The sequence below is a fragment of the Gadus morhua genome, chromosome 13, assembly GCF_902167405.1.
Source record: "Gadus morhua chromosome 13, gadMor3.0, whole genome shotgun sequence".
Taxonomy (NCBI): Eukaryota; Metazoa; Chordata; class Actinopteri; order Gadiformes; family Gadidae; genus Gadus; species Gadus morhua.
Window position 1 is genome coordinate 22427594 of NC_044060.1, and position 22542 is coordinate 22450135.

Below are 22542 nucleotides of genomic sequence, written 5' to 3' on the forward strand. Positions count from 1 at the left end.
TTCCGCTTCTGCTGAGAAAGTAGTCCCTCGATGATTCATGCGATGCAAGGTTAGTTTTATTTCTAACATTATTCTATCAACACAGACATTTAAATCTATAGTCTGGCTTTATAATTGATTTACCTCGGGTGTACTGTGGAGTGGGTAAGACTGTTTTTAATAGCAGGCTAGCATTGCCCGTTGACGTGCGCTAGCCTAGCACGAGCGAACTCTGCAACTAGAAGGACTGAATGAAATGTGTTGAAAACTGTCTCCAGTGATATAGAATACCAATGCTCACTTCGGAATCAGGCCCTATGTCCAAAATTCCGAACTACCCCTTAAGCTATAAAAGAAGATCCTGCTTCTGAAAAAGTTATGGAAAAGGTTTTCCCAGGCATGAAGGGAAATCAAATATGGAAAATTTTAAATAATTGTTTAGAATGTCAGAATCATGATTTTAAATGTAGACACAAAAGAAGGTTCACAAATGTGGAGTTATACAAAACAAATGTGAAATGTGAAGAGGGAGTTTGAAGTTTGTAAAATTGACCTCACCAGGGGAGCAACAGAGAACTGTGGCGCGAGCTCTGCATTTCTCCAACTTTTTCCCGTTTCCCTTCCGCTTGATGTAAGAGCTAGTCATCACCACACTTTGGTCCCTTTAACTCGTCTAAGTCTCTTGACCTACCAGCTCGTGCTCTGAAGACAACGGAGGGAGCAGAGTATACAACAATGTAGGACAAAGTATAAGTACATGTTATGTTTGTTCCTTATATATGACAAACCGGTTTAGTATGCTGGTTCAACCCTCTGCCCGTACTAAGCAGGGTGAGGCTGCTTTTAGTAACTATGCGGTCCGTTTGTGGAACCAACTACCTCTGGACATTAAAACAGCCCCCACTGTTGCCATTTTTAAAACCAAACTAAAAACTAAATTGTTCAGAGATGCCTTTAATTACATGTTCTCCATGATTGTATGTTTTTACTTACATTACTACATTTTAATTTTAAAGGGGACTTATTATACCACCAGGTGTGAGTGTGATTAGCCTTACAAGCCGTTTCGAAAATCTGCCTAATATGACATCACTAGTGGGTGTGTCCACCTAGATCTGTGCTGGATAGATCTATCTACCAGCCTACCCAGTGGACTGAAGTAAACATTGCTCATCTATCCAGGGCCCCGTTTCCCGAAAGCGTCGTTAGCCTAAGTGGATCGTGAAGTGCGTCGAAAGGGCATCGTAGAGTTTTCACCGCGTTTCCCGAAAGCATCGTGGGGAACGAACGTCTTGAAAACGCTCGTAGCTAACGAGTATTCCAGGACCAGGGGTGCTCGTAGGTACTCGTAGGACGCTAAGAGCATCGTCAGCTATAGCCTCAGTGGCGACACCATCGGACATTCCGTCTATTGGATGCGTTTTATTAAAACGCATTGCGCCTTTATGTTCTTAGTTTGGTAATTAATAAAGATTATTAATTAATTTATTAATAAAGATGTTAAAATGGCCAAAATAAAACGGGACAGTCCAGAAAATGTTTGCGCAGGCAGGGCACTCAAAATGTGTGAGAGAAAGTGGGGGGATTTGTGCAGACTGACATAGGCTACTCATAAAACATAGCATAAAATAATGTAAAAAAATAAATAAAATTAAAATAAATTAAAAAAATAAATAAATAAAGAAATAAAATAAATTATAAAAAACAAGCAAAGGAGCAGGCAAAAGGCTGGGATATGGTGGGGATTGGACACGTTGACGGGAATGTTTAATGACATGTGGGAGGGTGGAGGGGGTTAAAAAAAAGTCTCAATCACTCTTCGACGCGCATGAAAACCAGCCGCGTAGTTATGAGGGAGGCCGTCCTCACACCGATCTTCCTCGTCGTCATCGTCCTCAGCGTCCTCCGGTTCAAGCAATGCCACCCCAGCCTTAGCTGCAATGTTGTGCAACATAGCCGTCACACATATCACGGCGCATGACTTGGCCGGCGAAAACTGGAGCCCTCGGCCTGACTTGTGAAGGCATCTAAAGCGCAACTTCCACCTCCCGATCGTGCGCTCAACGATGCACCGGGCCAGACGGTGGGCTTCGTTGTATTCCTCATCATGGACGTCTCCCGGGTTATTCACAGGTGTGAAGAGGAATTATTTAAGGGGGGAAAATGCCGTGAAACGCACAGTGCATTCAGGATTAGGACTGATATATGTCGGTTTAAGCCTAATCAATTGTGTTTTAATGTCTTTTGCATTCATATAATTGCAGTCTTTTTTTCGTATTTCGTATTTCTTTTGACTTGTGAAGCACATTGGGTTGCCTTGTTGTATGAAATGGGCTATACAAATAAACCTGCCTTGCCTTGCCTTGCCTTCCTAGCACTCTTTATTGCATTAGCGGTCCAACACATGTACACGCTCATAGCTCTCTCACTGGCACTAAGCCTTATGGGTAACGTAGTCCAATAAACCTTATCAACGCATCTCCCTTCCTTTAGAAGTGTGAAGATGTGAATGGCATCTTCACTGTGTTAAACCATGTTTTAAAAGATGCACATGTTCCTGTCTGGCTGTTAGCCCTGTAATAGTCTACAGCTGTGGCTCATAGGTTAATTGATCCACACCCATTCTGGTGCTCCTTAAGGCCCAGAGTTCTAGACTGGAGGGAGGCTTGAGTTGTACAAGTGAATCGACTGTTGTGCTATTGTTTGTTTTAAGTAAAAATATGCTTTTTACCATCAACCATGTGCGTCAAGGAAACTCTTTTTCACATTTGTTGATAGTGATGGGATGATTCCTCTAGCCGAGTGGAGGGGACCCACATTTCGATAAACACTGTTCAAGGAGCATCAAGGTGGGCCACAGTGAAAGGTGAGCAGGTAGACGAAGAGACCTGCTAGGAGAAGAGATCACTGGTGGAGTTGAACTGCTGTCCTTCTGGGGTTGACCAGAGCCTGAAGGAGGAATAGCTCGGGAACTCCTTGTTGCTGACGTGAGCCTTGTGAGGAGCTATTGCCAAGCCTTGACAGAACAGCAGTGGCGGAGGACAGCAATGGTTGAAGACTTCCTGAGGAGATCCAGTGGAGGACCAGTCTGCAGCCCAGGGGAAGGGCCGGTGGTCGGAGGCCAAGTTATCTGCTGGAACTACAGAGGGCTGAGCAGATTTTGCAGGTGGTCTGGAGGTCTGGATGGGGGAAGTCTCAGAGCTGGGCTGTGTACTGTGAATAATGCACTGTTTGGCCAAGAAGGAGTGATCTTGGAATGAAGATTGGAGGTCACCTTAGAGACTTTTTGAACTGTTTATTGAGCACAAATGACTTGCACAATATTTTACCTTTTTTACCTACTGCGCTTGAAACTGTTTGCAAGCTTAAAAAAGGGGGAATGTAATGTTAAGATGTGAATGGCATCTTCACTGTGTTAAACCATGTTTTAAAAGATGCACATGTTCCTGTCTGGCTGTTAGCCGTAATAGTCTGCAGCTGTGGCTCATAGGTTAATTGATCCACACCCATTCTGGTGCTCCTTAAAGCCACGTTTATACGTAGCAGGGTATTTATAGAAACAAATATTTCCCCCCCTTCGTTTTAAAAAATAACATTGTGCACACAGAATCGTTTTCAAAAAAGTTGTAGTTTACATCAAAACTCATGAATACGCCGTCGAGCGCCATTATAACTATGCCAAACCTATGGTCGGCAGTGTAGTAGAGCTTAGATCGGGCCCAGAAAATCAAGCCCGACCCGGCCCGAGCCTGTGCACGTTCGGTCCGAGGCCTGACCGACACATTAACCGTAATTATGAGCCCGAGCCCGATTTCAACCTGACTTTTTTTTTTAATGCATAGGCCTATGTAACTTTGTACACATTTGTTACTAGGCCTAGGCCTACTCTGCTAAATATATATGTAAGGGATAATGTATAGAACGCCGGTCATTATCGGGAAAATAAGCCCCGACAGGGCAGCCGTACACCGACCGACGCGCAGCGACGGTGTCTTGCTTCGCGCTGAAGGGGCTTATTTTCGACAATGACCGGCGACGTTCTATACATTATCCCGCTTATCACACGGCTACTTGCCAAAACGAAAAAATAACTTCACATGGTGTGTCTTTTTACAATTTATTCGTTACCAGCATTCGTAGTGTTGATCAGCAGAGAAATAATTTGTCCGCAAAGACGGTGTCGTCGCTTAGCAACGGAAGACGCTGGGCTTGACAAGTCAACGGACTACTACCCATGCAAGTGAACGGAGCGTTCCACGGCATTGAGAAGACCCGTGTAATAAAGGCCTATAATATTTCTGTTTATGGCATAGATTTCTCCTCAAATTAGGCCAATAAACCAATGATAAAAATAAATAAAAAACTCGTCGATCAAAGGCCCGGCCCGAGGATAGTGGTGGGAAATATTGTCCCGACCCGGCCCGCGGTTCGGGTCGGGTCGGGCTCGGGCAGAGAATCTAAACTCTAGTAGGGAGAAGGATAAAGCCATGCAAGCCAATCAGAATCCTCAGAATCAACAACAACGAATAACACGAGCGTCTTCCTGTAACAAACAAACTGTAAACATAGGGCCCTCATATGACGTTAAGCATTTCCTGGCGCATAATGTGACGCTTCAGAACCTAAAACCCCGTTCTCCCCGTTGACACGACAACACATAACCTGGCGTTTTCAGAAATCTCCACTTTGGCCGGAGTTTTTAGAAGTGATCGTTTTCTGTGACAAAAACAGCGTTTTCGTGTAAATGAGAGGCCAAACCGCGTAGAAATATCTGCGTTTTCCCTTTGTGTAAACGGGGCCTGAGAAACCTGAAATGGAGCCTCATTCACATGGTGAAAATTTCTATTGATAAGCACACAACATCCAGAAAACTCCAAGCAAACATTTCACAAATGAATTAAGGGCTTTCTTAAAAGCAAATACCTGAAAAAAAATTGAGATTCTGGGGAAATAGATTTGTTGTCAAGAACACTAACGGAAAAAACATAAATATGACAGAGTTCATTATGAAGGAAAAATGGTTAACGAAGAAGTTCCCCTTAATGCCATACTGTGTCTTGGCAATCAGATTCTTGGAACTAATGAGCCGGAATGTTGATTGCCTGATGAATTTCAGGTGCTGTTCAATGTTGTGTTTCTTAAATGAGTGGCAATGACAGAATGTCATTGCTTGTTCATAAGGCTCTGTTCATAAGGCCTTCTTAAAAGAGTACAGATCTGAAAATGTACGCTGTTAATGGTATCCACCATATGATAGCCGTAAGGTAGTTATGCAATAACAAAATGGTCAAATAGGTAAAACGGGTTGAGACTGTGGACGTTTGGCTTTTCTATGAAATTGTGGGAAAAGTAAACATTTTTAGAGCAGAAGACCATGGTGAAAAAAATGCATCTGATTTTAGATTAATATGATGAAATAATTTTGAGTCCAGGTCAATCTCGTAAGGAGAAATAAGGCTAGTTCATAATTTTTTTAAATAGTGCCACCTTCGGTTGGAGTACCACAATTTGTGTTTATTAGTAGTGGGGAGCATTGGTATCCACCTAAGAATAGTTGTATGTTTTTTTATACAATAACAAAATGGTCATATAAGTAAAATGGGCTAACTGCTCCAACTTTATTGGCCAATATTTCAACAGATAAAATATTTCTCAAATGGAAAAAAGTAAAACCAATTCTGTACGATGATTTTTGTAAGGCTTGGTCTCAAGATTGTATGTGTCGAATTTCGTGAATCTTTGATGATTTTTGTAGCCTGTGAATATTTTTTTTATGATGTTTAGCTTTAATATGATATTGTGGAAAAAGTATACATTTTTATACAGGGTTTTATAAATGCGTCTGATTCTAGAGATTAATATTCTGAAAGAATTTTGAGTCCAGGTCAATCTGGTGCAGAGAAATAAACCTAATTCATGATTTTTTACAATAGCACCACCTTTGGATCCAGTATGACAAATTTGGATTATGGGTAGAAGAGGTTATTAGTAACCATACCTGAAAATGTCAAGAGTTTTAGATTTACGGTATAGGCTGCAGTATGACTTTTGCAGAATTTGAGGGGAAAAAAACGTCACAGGAACAATAGCTTCGCTGCTCGGACCCCTAATAAATGGGCCAAGTGTTTAAAGAGAAAAGGAAGCATAATTCAACACCAGGTAATCGGCAAAGAAAGGACTATAAAAATTAATTTAAATAAACGTTTGAACTATTGAGAACTAGAACGGAGTTTCCACTAGGGCCCGACCGATATAGATTTTTGAGTGCCGATGCCGATTATTTTCAGAGAAAAATTACGATTACGATTTAATCGGCCGATTAAAAAAAAAAAAAAAAGCATATAAAACGTAGTTTTTGATACCTTAAATATACTTTAAACACTTTTGACGAATATGTGAATTGAATGCCGAACCTTTGGGTGTTTTAGAAAACATTTACAGTCAAAAATTTGTGTAATTTAAAATGTAAAATAAATAACTAACTCCCAATGTGCTGCGCTCGTGAGCAGTGACTAACACGTGCGTGCTGAGCAGTATGGTCTCACCGTTAGAGTCTACAGTATAACAAATTAACATGGCCTGGGACCTAAAGAAAAACAGGCACAACATGCTCAAACAACGTGTCTTGTGTACATTGGTGAGGTGAGCGCGCAGCTGCCTGAGCGAGCGTGCTTTCATGTTGTACGGTAAAATTCAATCTCCTCTTTTTTACTCCAGCTAAAGTTGTTAGTTAGCTAGGCGAGTAGGAGCGCAATCTGCAGGATACTAAGCGCAATAACATTTCTAAAAAAAAAAAAAAAATCGGTTGTAATCTGCGTCTTTTTGGCAGATGTTGATTATTTTCAAAAAGGCTATAATCGGCCGATTAAATCGGCAGGCCGATGAATCGGTCGGGCCCTAGTTTCCACCATTAATAAATGCATATAAAACAGCACAGATAAAGAACAGATAAAACAGCACAGATAAAAACAACAGGATTAATAAGAATCAAATAAAAACGACACAGGCATCATAAAATGCTGCGAGATAAAATAATACGTTTAAAAAAGTTAAATGCCATTGCCGCTGCACGTTTCTCAAACACACTTTGTGCACACATTCAGCACCTTGGCTGAGCATTCCCACACTTTTGGTATTTACAGAGCGTTTGTGTTACTAGGTATTCACAGTGTAATCCCTTTCATGAGAATCACGTGTGTAGTCATTGCTCCTAGCATAGTCCCTACTATGCTTCCGGAAGGGGAGGGTCTTTTTTTTTCTCTAACATACAAATAATAAAAAAATAAAAAATCGGTTGTAATCTGCGTCTTTTTGGCAGATGTTGATTATTTTCAAAAAGGCTATAATCGGCCGATTAAATCGGCAGGCCGATGAATCGGTCGGGCCCTAGTTTCCACCATTAATAAATGCATATAAAACAGCACAGATAAAGAACAGATAAAACAGCACAGATAAAAACAACAGGATTAAGAAGAATCAAATAAAAACGACACAGGCATCATAAAATGCTGCGAGATAAAATAATACGTTTAAAAAAGTTAAATGCCATTGCCGCTGCACGTTTCTCAAACACACTTTGTGCACACATTCAGCACCTTGGCTGAGCATTCCCACACTTTTGGTATTTACAGAGCGTTTGTGTTACTAGGTATTCACAGTGTAATCCCTTTCATGAGAATCACGTGTGTAGTCATTGCTCCTAGCATAGTCCCTACTATGCTTCCGGAAGGGGAGGGTCTTTTTTTTTCTCTAACATACACGACACACACACACGACACACGCACACGCACGCACGCACGCACGCACACACACACACACACACACACACACACACACACACACACACACACACGTTATGGCAGTCCATCGATTACGATGATGACGTTGCACCAAATAGAAAGGAAGGACAATTATTGGGGTGTGTTGCGGCGATGCATAGCCAAGTGGCTGTGCAGGCCTATGCGGGATCCGCAGATTTTGCCACAAGAGAGACAAGGGTATGTGGCACTGGAGGGTGTGGGCACTGCAGCACGCTGATGCCTCAGTGCACGTCACTGTATCCTCCTCTCTGTGGCTTGCTCCTGAAGGTGAGTAGTTCCCTGGTTGCAGGAGGAGCTCCAGGTGTTGCGATCAGCAGCCAGGGACTCGAGTGCAGCAGGTGGAATGTTGCACTGCTTCAGGAGGGTTTTGAGGTGATCCTTATAACGTTTTTTTGGACCCCCAGCAGATCTCTGGCCATCCAGAAGTTGGCTATAGAGGATTTGCCTGGGCAGGCGGTGGGCAGGCATACGGATCACATGCCCAACCCAGCGTAGGTGTTTCTGCGCAAGGAGCAGGGCGATGCTTTGTGTGTGGGTCCGGTCAAAGACCTCGGCATAGGGCACCCTGTCTTCCCAGGACACACCCAGGATCCTTTGCAGGCAACGGATGTGGAAGGCCTCTATGGTTCGAAAATGCCTCTGGTAGGGTGTCCAGGTTTCCGAACCATACAGCAGTGTGGAAAGACAGACTGCCCTGTACACAGCTGCTTTGGTGGAGGTGGTGAGGTTCCTGTTCTGGAAAACCCTGGCGCTAAGCCTGCCAAAGGCAGCGGAGGCCAGACCGATGCGGACCTGGATGTCATCATCGATGTTGCAGGAGGGGGACAGAATACTGCCTAGGTAGGTGAAGTGTGGGACGATGGCAAGGGGATGACCATCGAGGGTGAAGGTGGGCACACACGTTTAGGGGGTGAACTCCTGAGCAACTATTTGTGTTTTCTTGATGTTGATTTGGAGACCAATGGTGCTGTAGATGGAGGCGACCACATTCAGCGCATGCTGTAGAGATTCTGGTGAGTGGGCGAGGAGAGCACAGTTATCTGCATACTGTAGCTCTAAGATGTGTTGGGTGGTGGTTTTGGTGAAGGCTTGGTGGCGCCTAATGTTGAAGAGGTTGCCATCCAGTCTGTACTGTATCTGTACCCCATCAGAAGGGTCCAGGAGTTTGTGGGAGAGGAGGGTGACTGTGGAGAGGAATATGTTGAAGATGGTTGGGGCTAGGACACACCCTTGCTTGACCCCCACATCCACACTGAAGAATGGAGATTGTTGGCCACCAACACTCACACAGGCTTGCATCCCATCATGAAACTGCCGCAAGATGTTTCTGAACTTTGGTGGAACCCCCAGCTTCCCCAGCACTTCCCACAGCAGTTCCCAGTTTACCGTGTCGAAGGCCTTGGACAGATCAATGAAAGCTAGGTACAGGTCTTTGCAGTGTTCTCTGCATTTTTCCTGTATCTGTCTAGCAGCAAAGATCATGTCTGCGGTACTTCGCTGTTGCCTAAAGCCGCACTGGGTCTCCGGTAGGATGTTATTGGTAGCATGAGATGCTAGTCGAAGTAGCATGATCCGTGCGAGCACCTTACCGGCAACTGACAAGAGGGAAATGCCTCTGCTATTACCGCAGTCTGCTTTGTCTCCTTTGCGCTTAAAGATTGTGATGATGTTGGCATCCTTCCAATCTTGCGGGATGACTTCAGATGACCAAATGTCAATGATCAGATGGTGTAATCTGCGGGTGAGGAGGTATCCGCAATGCTTCAGGATTTCTGCCGGGACTCCATCAAGGCCTGGGCCCTTGTTGTTCTTCAGGCCAGCGATGGCTTTTCGTACCTCAGCAAAGCTGGGGGAGGAGTCCAGATCAGTGACGGTTGGCAGGCATGGGAGGCCGGCAAGTGTGTCCATCCTGGTTGGATATGAGGTGTTCAGCAGGGTGTTGAAATGCTCAGCCCATCTGTCCAGGATCTGTTGTTTGTCCTTGTACAGGATGGTACCATCTGCTGATCTGACCGGGGTTATGTTCTTCCTCTGTGGGCCATAAATAGCCTTGATGGAGTCATAGAAAGCGTGGGAGTTGTTGGTGTCCGCGTGATGCTGTATCTCGTGGGCTTTCTTTGTCCACCAGTCATTCTTCATGGCTCTGAGGGTACGTTGTGTTTCAGCCCGGATGTTGTTGAAGCGGGCCTTCAGCGAGGTGGATTGGGGGTTGGAAAGGTTAGCTGCAAGGGCCTTGTGTTTTGCCTGAAGTAGGTTGTGGATACCTGGTGCACTGTTGTCGAACCAGTCTTGGTGTCTCCGTCTGGTGTACCCTACAGACTCTACTGCCGCCCGGTGAATAGCGGTGCGTAGGGTACTCCAGGTGGTGTTGACGTCCGGATCAGCTGGTGTTTCAGGGATCTTGGACAGCTGTAAGGCGATCTGTTCCCTGAGCTGGTTGACTGAGTGCGGGGACTTCAATGCATCACAGTTGAGCTTCCTGCAGGGTGGTGTTTTCCTCAGTGGTGGACGGAGTTCCAGGGTGAATTTGGCTCTGATCAGGCGGTGATCAGTCCAACAGTCTGCTCCACGCATCGCTCTGGTAACTCGCACCTCCTTCCTGTCAGCTTGGCGGACAATGATGTAATCAAGGAGGGGCCAGTGTTTAGAGCGGGGGTGTTGCCAGGAGGTCTTAAATTTGTTCTTCAGTTGGAACAAGGTGTTGGTGATGACCAACTGATACTCAGAGCAGAGAGTGAGGAGGCGAAGACCATTTTCATTGAGTTTACCAACACCGTGCTGCCCAAGAACATCCTTCCATAACACACCGTCAGAGCCCACTCTCGCGTTAAAGTCCCCGAGGAGAATGAGCTTGTCGGTGGAGGGTGTTTTATTTATGGCGGGGAGTGCAGGGAGGCATAGAAGAGTTCCTTGCACTCGGGGTCAGCATCCAGTGTTGGGGCATATGCACTGATGAGGGTGGCATGACGGTTGTTGGTGAGGGGAATGCGCCAGGTCATCAGTCTTTCACTGATGCTGACTGGGGATTCTGGGATCCTCTGAAGTAGGCTTGACCGCACAGCAAAACCTACACCATGGAGGCGGCGGGAGCCTTCTGGAAGCCCCCTCCAGAAGAAGGTGTAGCCTTCTCCCACCTCTGTTATAGAATCCTCGCCATGGAAGCGGGTTTCGCTAAGAGCTGCGATATCAATGTTGTATCTCTGCAGCTCGTGTGCAACCAGCGCTGTTCTTCTTTGGGGACGAGAGGAGTCAACGGGCACATCCAAAAGTGTGCGGACGTTACAGGTTGCAATGGTGAGCTTCATGTGGGTTTTCTTATTCTTATATTTTCAACCGTGTGGAGGGATGACCCGGCAGCTGCGGCAGGCTGCCCGGGTTAAACGGAACAGACCTTTTTTTAGGCCACCTTTTCTAGGCCCTTCCCTCTCAGGGTGAGCAGGGAGGAGCTGCTCAGTCGCGTGAGGAGCTGCCGGAGAGGAGCGCTGTTCCATCCCACTCCTCGGCGACCATCTTTCTCACGCCGCCTAGCGTGCAGGGTTGGGCTAGATACTCCGTCACATCCTGACCTGTGTGTCAGGATGTGTGTGTGTGTGTGTGTGTCACACACACACACACACACACACACACACACACACACACACACACACACACACACACACACACACACACACACACACACACACACACACACACACTCAGACATACAGAGAGAAACACAGACAGAGTCAGACAGACACACACGCACACACAATCACGCACTCACACTCAGACATACAGAGAGACTGGCTGTTTCCCAAAGTGAAGGCTGCAGCCTTGCTAGGACGCGTCCTTGCTAGTCGCGTCCTATGGAGATGAGACTAGAGTGCTTCCTAGCGTTTGTAACGTCGGACTTTGGGAACGACTTGGTAGTGTGGAAGCGCTTCCGCTTCTTAATACTGCGTGTCCGCTTGTAAACACATGTGCGCTTATGGATAAAACATGGCAGCAATCAAGCTGATCGATATTTATTTGACTTTTGTCTGTTATGAATGCGGTCATGTCTCCTTTGCATGGAGCCTCTTTGGGGAAGTCACAAAAGCTTTGTTATGGTTGATCGAATTGTCTTTATTAAAAGGAAAATCCATTCAATTTTTATAAAACTAAGTGAAATTGTCTGAGAACTTAATTCATGCATCACATTTACAGTACGGTTGATTACTATTATGCAGGGGGAAAAAGACAAAGAAAGAGATGATAAACGTGTATTTATTTGGATATATTATTTAACTGATCTGATTCATTCATTCATATATGCCTACAATCTACCAGTGCTTTGAACACATAAGTATATCATATAAAATAAAATGATATACGTTCATTAAAAATTACAAACATTGCAAATGATCGGTTGTGCATTAATTTTACAACATTGGATAGTGGCACTATCCCTTCCACCGGTAAACAAATGTTTGTGCGCCACCCTAAGGCGCACAAAAGCCTCCGTTTGCTGGGCTGACCCTAAAAAAAAAACGATTCAATACAAACATAAATAGGTATACATAAATAATGTAATCTTGTGAGCGAGTAAATTGACATTGGTGACAGTGGTGTTTAACACCAGCTACGTCCATGCAAAATATAGCAACGTATCATTAAGTTGCAAAAACGTTTGAAAAGTGGCACAGGTCTTTAGGCTTGATTATTTGCATTAACATGATGAATCTATAAAAAGCAATACGGCACAAAATATTTCTGAAAACTAATATAACTTCACTTCATTTGAACGTGTACTGCTCTGCCATTTTCAAGAACCCGCCCAGTGAACGCAGAGGATTGTTGGTAGTTTTGGCTCGTCTAGGATGCAGCGATGCATCCTTGAAAAATCTCGGAATTCTCAAAAACAAAGGACGCAAAAATGGCGCGGCTTTCTAGCGTCCTCAACATTGGAACAGTGCTTGTCGGCGTTCTATGACGTAGCGTCCTTAAAAGGGAGGCCGTTGAGCATGCTTCCTTGACATTGGGAAACAGCCACAATGTCTGAGTGTGAAGGACCTCAATGTTCCTGGCAAGTTTCAAGTTCCTGCCTCTTCTTGCCTGACTAAAATGTGTACATCCTCAAACTACGGATTTCTCACCATGGGATTAAAAAAATTATAATGATATGCAGTGACAGAACCCCTGAGTTGTTATACATACGGGAATTAAACCAATATCTGTTGATGCTACAGTGGATTGAAGATATATCCTCATATAAAACCTATTAAATCATTTTAAACGTTTTTTTATGTATACATTACCATAGATATACAGTATGTCAATGTAGATTAATGTCACCATTGATGCAGATTTTTATGTATTTTCCTGCCTTTTCAGGGTAAGGTGTGTGTGTGTGTGTGTGTGTGTGTGTGTGTGTGTGTGTGTGTGTGTGTGTGTGTGTGTGTGTGTGTGTGTGTGTGTGTGTGTGTGTGTGTGTGTGTGTGTGTGTGTGTGTGTGTGAAGGAGCGAGATAGAGTAAGCAACAGGCATGTCTGCCACTCAGATCCCAAAATAGTCATATGCAATGTACACCTCTCTCTCTCTCTCTCTCTCTCTCTCTCTCTCTCTCTCTCTCTCTCTCTCTCTCTCTCTCTCTCACACACCCCAGGCTGAGTGAGGGATCAGTTTGTTGTCTGCGGCCGGGAGGGACCTGGTCTACAAGGCTTCATTGCGGAGCCTGAAAACCAGCAAAGAACTTCAGAGAGGAGACAAATAGAGACCTGCATACAGGTGTGTGTTCCATGGGATTGAGTGTGTGTTTCATGTCTGATAGCAATCATTTTCTGATCCGTCCACTCTCTCTCTCTCTCTCTCTCTCTCTCTCTCTCTCTCTCTCTCTCTCTCTCTCTCTCTCTCTCTCTCTCTCTCTCTCTCTCTCTCTCTCTCTCTCTCTCTCTCTCTCTCTCTCTCTCCCCATCTCCCTTAATGTGACAGATGAGGAAAGTGTGGAAGAGAAACCATTCCCTTTTCATTATCTAATATATATATTTGGAGTCTCAAAGTAGAGAGATGATAGAGGAATGAATGATAGTAGAGGGATAGATTGATATGGTGATAGTTGAGTGATAGATTGGTGGAGAAGTGATGTAGGGATTGAATAACAGAGAAGTGATTGTGGAGTGATCCAGTGATAGTAGCGTGATTTTGTGATATAGGAGTGATTTTGTGATATAGTGATAGTTGATTGATGGAGGGATAGTAGAGTGACACATTGATTGTAGAGCAATTGGAGAATGATGTAGTGAAAATAGAGCGATTCAGTGATAGTAGAGGGATATAGCAGTGATATAGTGTAAGGAGAGAGGGGTTATATGGGGATACAGTGAGATAGTATATTAGTGATAGTAAAGGGAGAAAGTGGTAGTACAGTGAAATAGTGCTAGTAGATTGATAGATTGATAGTGGCATATAGTGACAGTAGCGATAGAGAGATGGTGGAGTGATTTTGGATAGTAGAGTGATAGATAAGTGAGATAGTGATAGTTATAGTATAGTGATAGAGGAGTGAGATTATATTAGCGATGAGTTGTGAGGAGGGGGTCGAGGTGGGAAGGTATTTCCCAAAGCCACATGTCTTCAGCAACAACAACAACAAACTTTCACCACACAAAGTGGGTCTGGACACCTCCCACTCCCAGTGCTGTCAACCTTTCTGCTGTGACTCCTCCTGTCAGACCAGGGGAAGGGAGGAGCAGTGGGCACCGGGGGGGCCTGGGGAGGGGAGAGGAAGGGTGGAGCTGGGAGGAGGTGGGCAGGGGAGACTAGGGGAGGAGCAGGCCCCAGGAGGCCCAGGGGAGAGGAGAAGAGAGGAGACGGAAGGAGGTGCAGGAGACTATTTGGATCTCCACTCCAGCTGCTCTTCCTCCTGCCGTCCAGAGGAGGAGGAGGAGGAGGAGGGCTACAGCGACTGGTCCGAGGAGGATCTTTCTCTTCATTTCTCCGCCTCCATCATCCTCCCCTCTGATGAGGAGTCAGACAGAGAGACGGGGGAGACACAGGTACTGCTTTGCTTGTGGTTATTTGTGTTTTGCGTAAAGGAAAAAGGGTGTGTGTGTGTGTGTGTGTGTGTGTGTGTGTGTGTGTGTGTGTGTGTGTGTGTGTGTGTGTGTGTGTGTGTGTGTGTGTGTGTGTGTGTGTGTGTACACAATGTCAACATTATAAGAACAAGATATTTGTGCTTTTACAGAACAAAGAGAAGGAGGGGCCTCAGGCCAAGGGTGGGGTTGATGTGTCAGCCAATCAGTTGCTCAGTCAGTCAAAGTGTCATCGCCCAGCAACGTTTCTCCGGCAACACAGCATGCCTGCATACTACCAGCGGAGATTTGCAACCAGCGACGAGGAGGGGCCCAGGGGCTACCGGGGCCTGGTGACTGCAGGCAGGCCAGGTACCCCCACCATGCTGCTGTTAGACTAGCAAACACCCACCATGCTGCTGTTAGCCTAGCAAACACCTACCATGCTGCTGTTAGCCTAGCAAACACCCACCATGCTGTTGTTAGCCTAGCAGACACCCACCATGCTACGGTTAGCCTAGTTGACACCCACCATGCTACCGTATAACTATCATATACCCACTATGCAACTGTAGGATAGCTACCCCCATGCTGCTGTTAGCCTACCAATAGGGATGTCCGATATTGGCTTTTTTGCCGATATCCGATATGCGATATTGTCCAACTCTCAATTTTCGATTCCGATATCAGCCGATACCGATGTCGATATTTGGGTTATTTTTCCTCAAACCTAATTTAGGTAACATTACATATCTCCTGTTGTGGAATTAACACAACATGCTTAATGTTATTGTGATGCCCACTGGATGCATTCTTGAATGCAACAAGGCTTTCCAAATGTTAACATTGTCTGTGCAAAATAAGAAAAATACTTCAACTTAATTTAAGGGAAAAGTGCCATGTTTATTTTTATTTTTTTAATGGTCTCAGACAACAGTTTGGATTACACTCTCCCTGAGATAATCTTGACAATGCCCACAACAAATAGGGCAAACTTGACTTCACAAATGATAAAACATTGTACCTGAACAACTATGTGCAACATAGCAGTATGTTTCTTTAACTAAAACTCAATAACCTTAATTGAATAAATGCACAAATATGAGTCAATTACAATGTGCACTGTACTGCACAATTTTGAAAACATTTATTTGAGCTATAAAAAAAAAAAAAAAAATCGGTTTTAAGGCAAAAAAAATCCGATACCGATATTGACAGATATTACATTTTTATGCTAATATCGGGCCGATAATATCGGTGGGCCGATAATATCGGACATCTCTACCTACCAACCATTCTACACCCACTATTCTACCGTTTGATTAAAGTACAACCACCATACTTCTTTAAGCCTAGCATACAGCATACACCTGTCATGCTACTGTTAGCCTGGCATACATCCACCATGCTTCTGTTAGTTTTACTGCCACCATGCTACTGTTAGATAGCTAACATACAGCGTTGAAGTAGTTCCTCATAGCTCCTCAGGGGAATACACTTAATTGCATACATTTAATTGCTTATCTACGATGGCTCATTGCATTCACTCAATAATAAAAATTTCACCAGGTTATCTCATTATTATGAGATAGTATCTCATAATTATGAGATAATTATCTCATAATTATGAGATAACTGGTGTTCTGACCATCAGTAGTGTTGCCAGATTGGGCGGTTTCCCACCCAATTGAGCTACTTAGGATGGCCGTCTGCGGGTAAAAATGGGTAAAAAGGGTATTTGGGTGGGTTTTTCTGCAGATTTCTGGCCATAGAAAGCAATAGAATTTAGTTAATATTGGGCGGGATTGGGTGCTTCCAGGTGGATTTTGAGCATTTTTGGGCTGGACATCATCAGTCTCACCTGTCAACCGTGCAGTTGCACTAGTCCCAGGCTTGCTGAGGGTTGCTTTCGTGATATAGATGTACGTGCGTATGTCACGCAGCTAAAATGTTGCTTGACCATTTTGTGTCAAAAATTGTCCTACGTACGCAGCTACGCGCCTGTGGCTGCGCTGGATTTAGGAGTCCCAGGAAGGAAACCCAAACGCCGCCGTGTTTGGGTGCATGATAGAGCTTGGATCGGGTTAGATTAAATAATCTCGGATATAAATAACAATAATCGGGTTAAATAACTTCACATGGTGTGTCTGGTGTGTTTCCAGCATTCGTAGTGTTGATCAGCAGAGAAATAGTCCGCCAAGACGTTGAGGTTGCTTAGCAACCAGAGACTCTGTCCATGCAAGTGAACGGATGGACAGAGTCTCTTCACATTCACCGAGCGAACATTATGAAAGTAAAATGCACATTTCTCGCTAAAAATGTTTCCATAAACGCATTTAATGGCGTAACTTTGTTACTATTTCCAACCTGAATAAAGAAAGATGTCGGCCGAATGCTTCTGTGCAAGCGTCACTACTCTCTACTATCTCATAATTACGAGATAGTATCTCATAATTACGAGATAATTATCTCATAATTATGAGATAGTATCTCATAATTATGAGATAATTATCTCATAATTATGAGATAACCTGGTGAAATTTGTATTATTGAGTGAATGCAATGAGCCATCGTACTTATCAAAGATTTACGATATGTTCTGAATATTTGCTTGTTAAAAATGAGTGCAAGTAACAACTAAAAAAATGCAAAAAATTGTCTTAAGAATTAAATGAATAAAAACATATCTATCTCTTGTTTCTATAATGAAGCACTTGAAGTCAGCTGCACATAACAGTTAGCCTTATAATCACAGAGCCAAACATAGTGCTAAATTATTTGTGTTTGTAGACACACTACCATTTCTTTTATTACATTACATGAAGCTTTGGACAAATGCTGATGCTTTTGTCCAAAGCAAAATACAACTAGTGCACTCAACCATAAACATATAACCCAAACAGTATAAAAATCATGCGATTACATGAAATGAAACCGAAGATGGAGATGTTTTATTCATTGATTAAATTATTATTATCATCGCGCTGACATTTTGTAGGGTTTCACGTGTCCTGACGTCAGTGGGGGATGTCAGCCAGGACAGCAATCAAGGTTTTGTGGAGCATTCGTCTTAGTATAGAGGGAGAAGCAGTAGGGGAGGCTGGGCTGTAGGTTTGACCAGGACCTTGAGAAAGAAGACTGAACCTGAGATTGGAAGAAGGAGCTTTTTGCTTCAGATAAGGAGGCAGAAAAGAGGAGAGCATGGTAGGCGAGAAGGACATCAGGGCACTTGGAGTTGCACCATTCTCTTTCAGCCATCCGTACGCTGGTGCTGTCAGACTGGACTGAGTCAGACTCAGAGCTCGAGGGTTCACGTGAGGGGATAGGTGACAGGACAGATGAGGCAAGAGGAGGGAGATTTGTGTTATAACTGGCACTCGTTTTGAGTGAGCGACTATTTGGACATCTTTGGAAAGTGATTAAAAGTGTATTCCCCTCATACGAATGGGATCTATGCAACTGTAACACTGCAATTCTACTGTTAGCTAACGTTCCTTACATCTCGTTGTGATTCTGACTTCTCCCTCTGTCCTAGAACTCCTAGGACCAGGTAGGAACAGTAAACCAAGGCTCCAGAAGTCATTTTCTTTGGACGAAACAAAAACCAAGTTGGCGTCCTGCATAATCAAGGAGGTTTTGTCCAAGAAAATGCAAGGAGAAAGAGGACCAGCCAAGTATGCCAGTAATCTGATCCCAAACCACCCTAACTGCCAAACCCCAGGCAACCAACCAAAGTTTAGGCATGGAGTAGGAGGTACAAGCCTGGTTCAGGGTGGACCAGTCCATATTGTGAGGGATATCAAGAGTCAGGTTCAAACAACGGGCCGCCTCTCCTTCACCAACACTTCCTCCGCTGCAACCACGACACACCACCGCGCTACTGGCTGGAGCCATGTGACATACAAGGTGATTGGCGCAGAGGATAGCCCCCCCCCAAGCTACCAGCAGGCTGTGGGGGTCAAGGACACCAAGGAGGCCACAAAGAGTCATCCATTGACTTCCCAAAGTCACGCTACCGTGGCAACAGCTCTTCCCCAATCACTGGAGAGACTTGAGGGCAGCAGGTTCCCTAACTGCAGCACTCCAATCAGAAAACAAGCAGCAGCCAATCAGACGTGTCAGCTGGGGCCTATCACTGAGGGGGGGGGGCAGCGTTCCGGGAGGGTCAGGGGTTCGATTCCCCAGCAGGGATCAGCTGGGGAATCTGGAAAAATTGGTCGGCCTCCACTCCCTGTTTACAACTACACCCCCATCCTCGGGACAGGGTACGCCCAACCTACGGGCCTCCCCGACACCCCCACTGTGGTCTCCTCTTCCTCTACCCAGCAGAAGGCTAGAGGAGGAAAGGATCCTCCCGTTCATACAGACGATTACAAGGGCTTTATCAGCACCTCCACCCAGAACACCTCCACCCATAAGACCTCCACTCAGAACACCTCCACCCAGAACATCTCCAACAAGTACACTTCAATTCAGAACACCTCCACCCAGAACATCTCCAACAAGTACACTTCAATTCAGAACACCTCCAACCAGAACATCTCCAACAAGTACACCTCAATTCAGAACACCTTCAACCGGAAAACCTCCACCCAGAACACCTCCCCCCAGAATACCTCCACCCAAAGCATCTCCAACCACCATGCCACCCACAAACTGGATCAAACACAACTACACCACCAACAACTACAACAGCATCAGCTGCTTCAGCAGCAGCAGTTCATGTTTGCCCTGCAGGGGTTCTGGCCTGGAGGAGGTCTGGTTGGGTTGACGAATGCAGGGCCTGTATCCACAATGCCGCCCACCCAACGCCAGGTCAAAACCCTGTTTGATCCAGAAACAGGTCAATATGTGGAAGTCCTCCTCCCATTGGCTAACTATGCCACCGGGATGATACCTGTAGGCCCCTCCACCAGTATGATACCCGTAGGCCCCTCCGCCAGTATGATACCTGTAGGCTACGGCCCCATTCAGTACGGCTCAGCCCATATGCAGGTTGGCTCCGCCCATAGTATGATACCTGTCAGCTCTGCCCCCCTACATGTAGGCTCCGCCCCCAGTTTGATACCTGTAGGCTGTAGAGTGATGTCGTACCATCCCATGCCTGTACTCGCCTCATACTACCCCCCCTTTACTTTACACACACACCCTGGCCCGTAACACACAAACACACCCTGCCCTGTAACACAAACACACCCTGCCCCGTAACACACACAGACATCCTCCCCTGTAACTCACACCCACACACACAGACTTTGCCCATTACACACACACCATACAGTTCCTTTAATAGACACATACCTTGTCCTGTAACATATACGCACATAGACTGCCCCGTGAAACACACTCACGCACACCCCCCCCCCCCCCCCCCCCCCCCCACACACACACACACACACACACACACACACACACACACACACACACACACACACACAGGCCAACACAATAACACACCAACACACACACACATCAACACACTGACTTTGAAAGAACGTAAAAATATTAAAAGTATTAGTATTCCTATAAATAGGGCAAGGCACTTACACAGGGTATAAGGTTTGATTCCCACTTGGGCCACTAATGAGTGTTTAAAAAAAGCATCTGTCAAATGGCAGATATTATTTTCTTCATACAACATTTTTTAAAATAATAAATATACAATACAAAACAGGGTTGTATCTGGTGCATTATTGTTTGTGGTTAGTCCTACAGGGTGGTCAGTCCTACAGGGGGGTTAGTCCTACAGGGGGGTTAGTCCTACAGGGTGGTTAGTCCTACAGGGGGGTTAGTCCTACAGGGGGGTTAGTCCTACAGGGTGGTTAGTCCTACAGGGTGGTTAGTCCTACAGGGGGGTTAGTCCTACAGGGTGGTTAGTCCTACAGGGGGGTTAGTCCTACAGGGGGGTTAGTCCTACCTCTAGTCCTACATTGTGGTTAGTCCAACAGGGTGGTCAGTCCTACCTCTAGTCCTACATTGTGGTTAGTCCTACAGGGGGGTTAGTTCTACCTCTCTGGTACTAGTAGGAGAGATGCGCAAATATTGTGCATTGACCTGGCACTGAAGAAGAGCTTTTCATGTCAATGTGATAACATGATCAATAAATATATTCACATACACATTGTCATAAAGCAGTATCCTCTGAAAAATATAATATTGTTTCTTTACAAATAGATTGATTATTCAAATGTATTCTACTGAATCACAAAAAGACTACTACATTCAAATGCCAAATACAATTTTAGTGGGGCCAAGTTCTAGTGCACATGTCAGTGTGCAGAAACTATTCAAAGTAGTGGGATACCGGTTTATCACATGCAGAAATGCAAATCAAGATAGCCCGACCATTCACAATCGTTTATCTAATATGAGGCGGAAAATACGATTGTTGTTGACTGCACAGAGGAGTGCAGTCAACAACAAAGATCGCTTTCTCTGATGTGGAACGGTTTCCTAATCATTCAGGGGTGTGTAGAATGTTGGAGTATTTTTACGTCTATCTGTGTTCACACTTCTTAGTTTGGGGACAGGCCAGTGTTTCTCCAACTGATACAAGTTGTTATTTACAACAATTCTCCATTTTTTTAACAGAACTTGTGATTCTTCCTGTCCTGGCTCAAAGGACATTCTCCGGGCCATCCTATACCAGGACTGCTGACTGCTGCATCTTCTCCAGATTTTTCCACACCTACTTGGTTGGCTGCTCTATTTTCTTCCTCATCTGAAGAACAAATGACAAGAAACGTGCCCACGTCTCCTGCTGTGGGCCTTCCCAGACTCTCTCAGGACTTCCATCAGTCCCGGTCCTTGCCATTCACAGATATTCACTTTTTAAGCATTCCCTTAAGGGTCCAATTGTATCGCTCCACTCGGCCCTCTGTTTGTTGGTAGTAGTGGGTGGTAAGAATCCTTATTATGCCCAGCAGTCTGTGTGTTGGATAAGAAGATGGTTCCTTAGTCTGTAGGAATCTCTGAAGGGATGATTCCTACAGAACCGTATCCTCTATAAGAGGATACGGTTCTAGGTAGTGTGATCACAAACTGCTAGGCTGAACCGGTTTCGTGTCTGTCCGTTCTAAGGGATCTACTAACTCCATGGCTATCCAGTTAAAGGCGACGTCCATGATGGGTAAAGGTTGCAGAGGAAATTTTGGAAAAATAATGAGTGCCTAACCGCTAACACTCTGAGTGTAACCCAGGCCAATGTAATCTGCTGGAAACCCTTTGGGGGGGCATAGGTTTCCCTCGCCCCCAAAATGGGTTGCCTATGGGCCATATATAGCACCCTCTCTCTAAGACCTTGGGGAATTAGTCACTTAGCCACTCCTGCCTCTTCAGAACTGCAGTACAATATCCCCCCTCTAAAGACAAAACTAAACCCCAACGGAACTCCTGTTTCACCCTCTGGTATCAGGTCGCTTGCTGCAAAACACCTTTCTGGGATTCCTCTTGCTGCTGTTATTCCCTCAAATTACAAGATGCTTCTACTTGACCCCCTCCAGGATCTGGCAACTCGGTGGAGGCTACTCTCACTGTGCCTACCAGCCTATCCCTACCTTTTTTCCTCCTACTCTTCTTTCTCTTTGGCGTAGCACAGTCTTGCAGTTCGGCAATTTCATAGTGTATCTCACTCAATGCAGTCTATTCCCTACCAGTAGGTGGAATAACCTGCTGGTTCTGGATCTGGGCCTTAGACCTGGTCACTACATTTACAG

The 22542-nt window shown here is 44.9% G+C and overlaps 1 protein-coding gene across 1 annotated transcript; it reads left to right on the forward strand.

Moving 5' to 3' along the window:
• Positions 1–13416: 13416 nt before the first annotated feature.
• LOC115557864 (uncharacterized) lies at positions 13417–20187 on the forward strand. Its single transcript, XM_030375998.1, has 4 exons — positions 13417–13544; positions 13749–14812; positions 15001–15199; positions 18363–20187. The coding sequence occupies exons 2-4, from the start codon at positions 14336–14338 to the stop codon at positions 19985–19987; spliced, it is 2301 nt and encodes a 766-aa protein (XP_030231858.1). The 5' UTR covers positions 13417–13544; positions 13749–14335; the 3' UTR covers positions 19988–20187.
• Positions 20188–22542: the final 2355 nt, after the last annotated feature.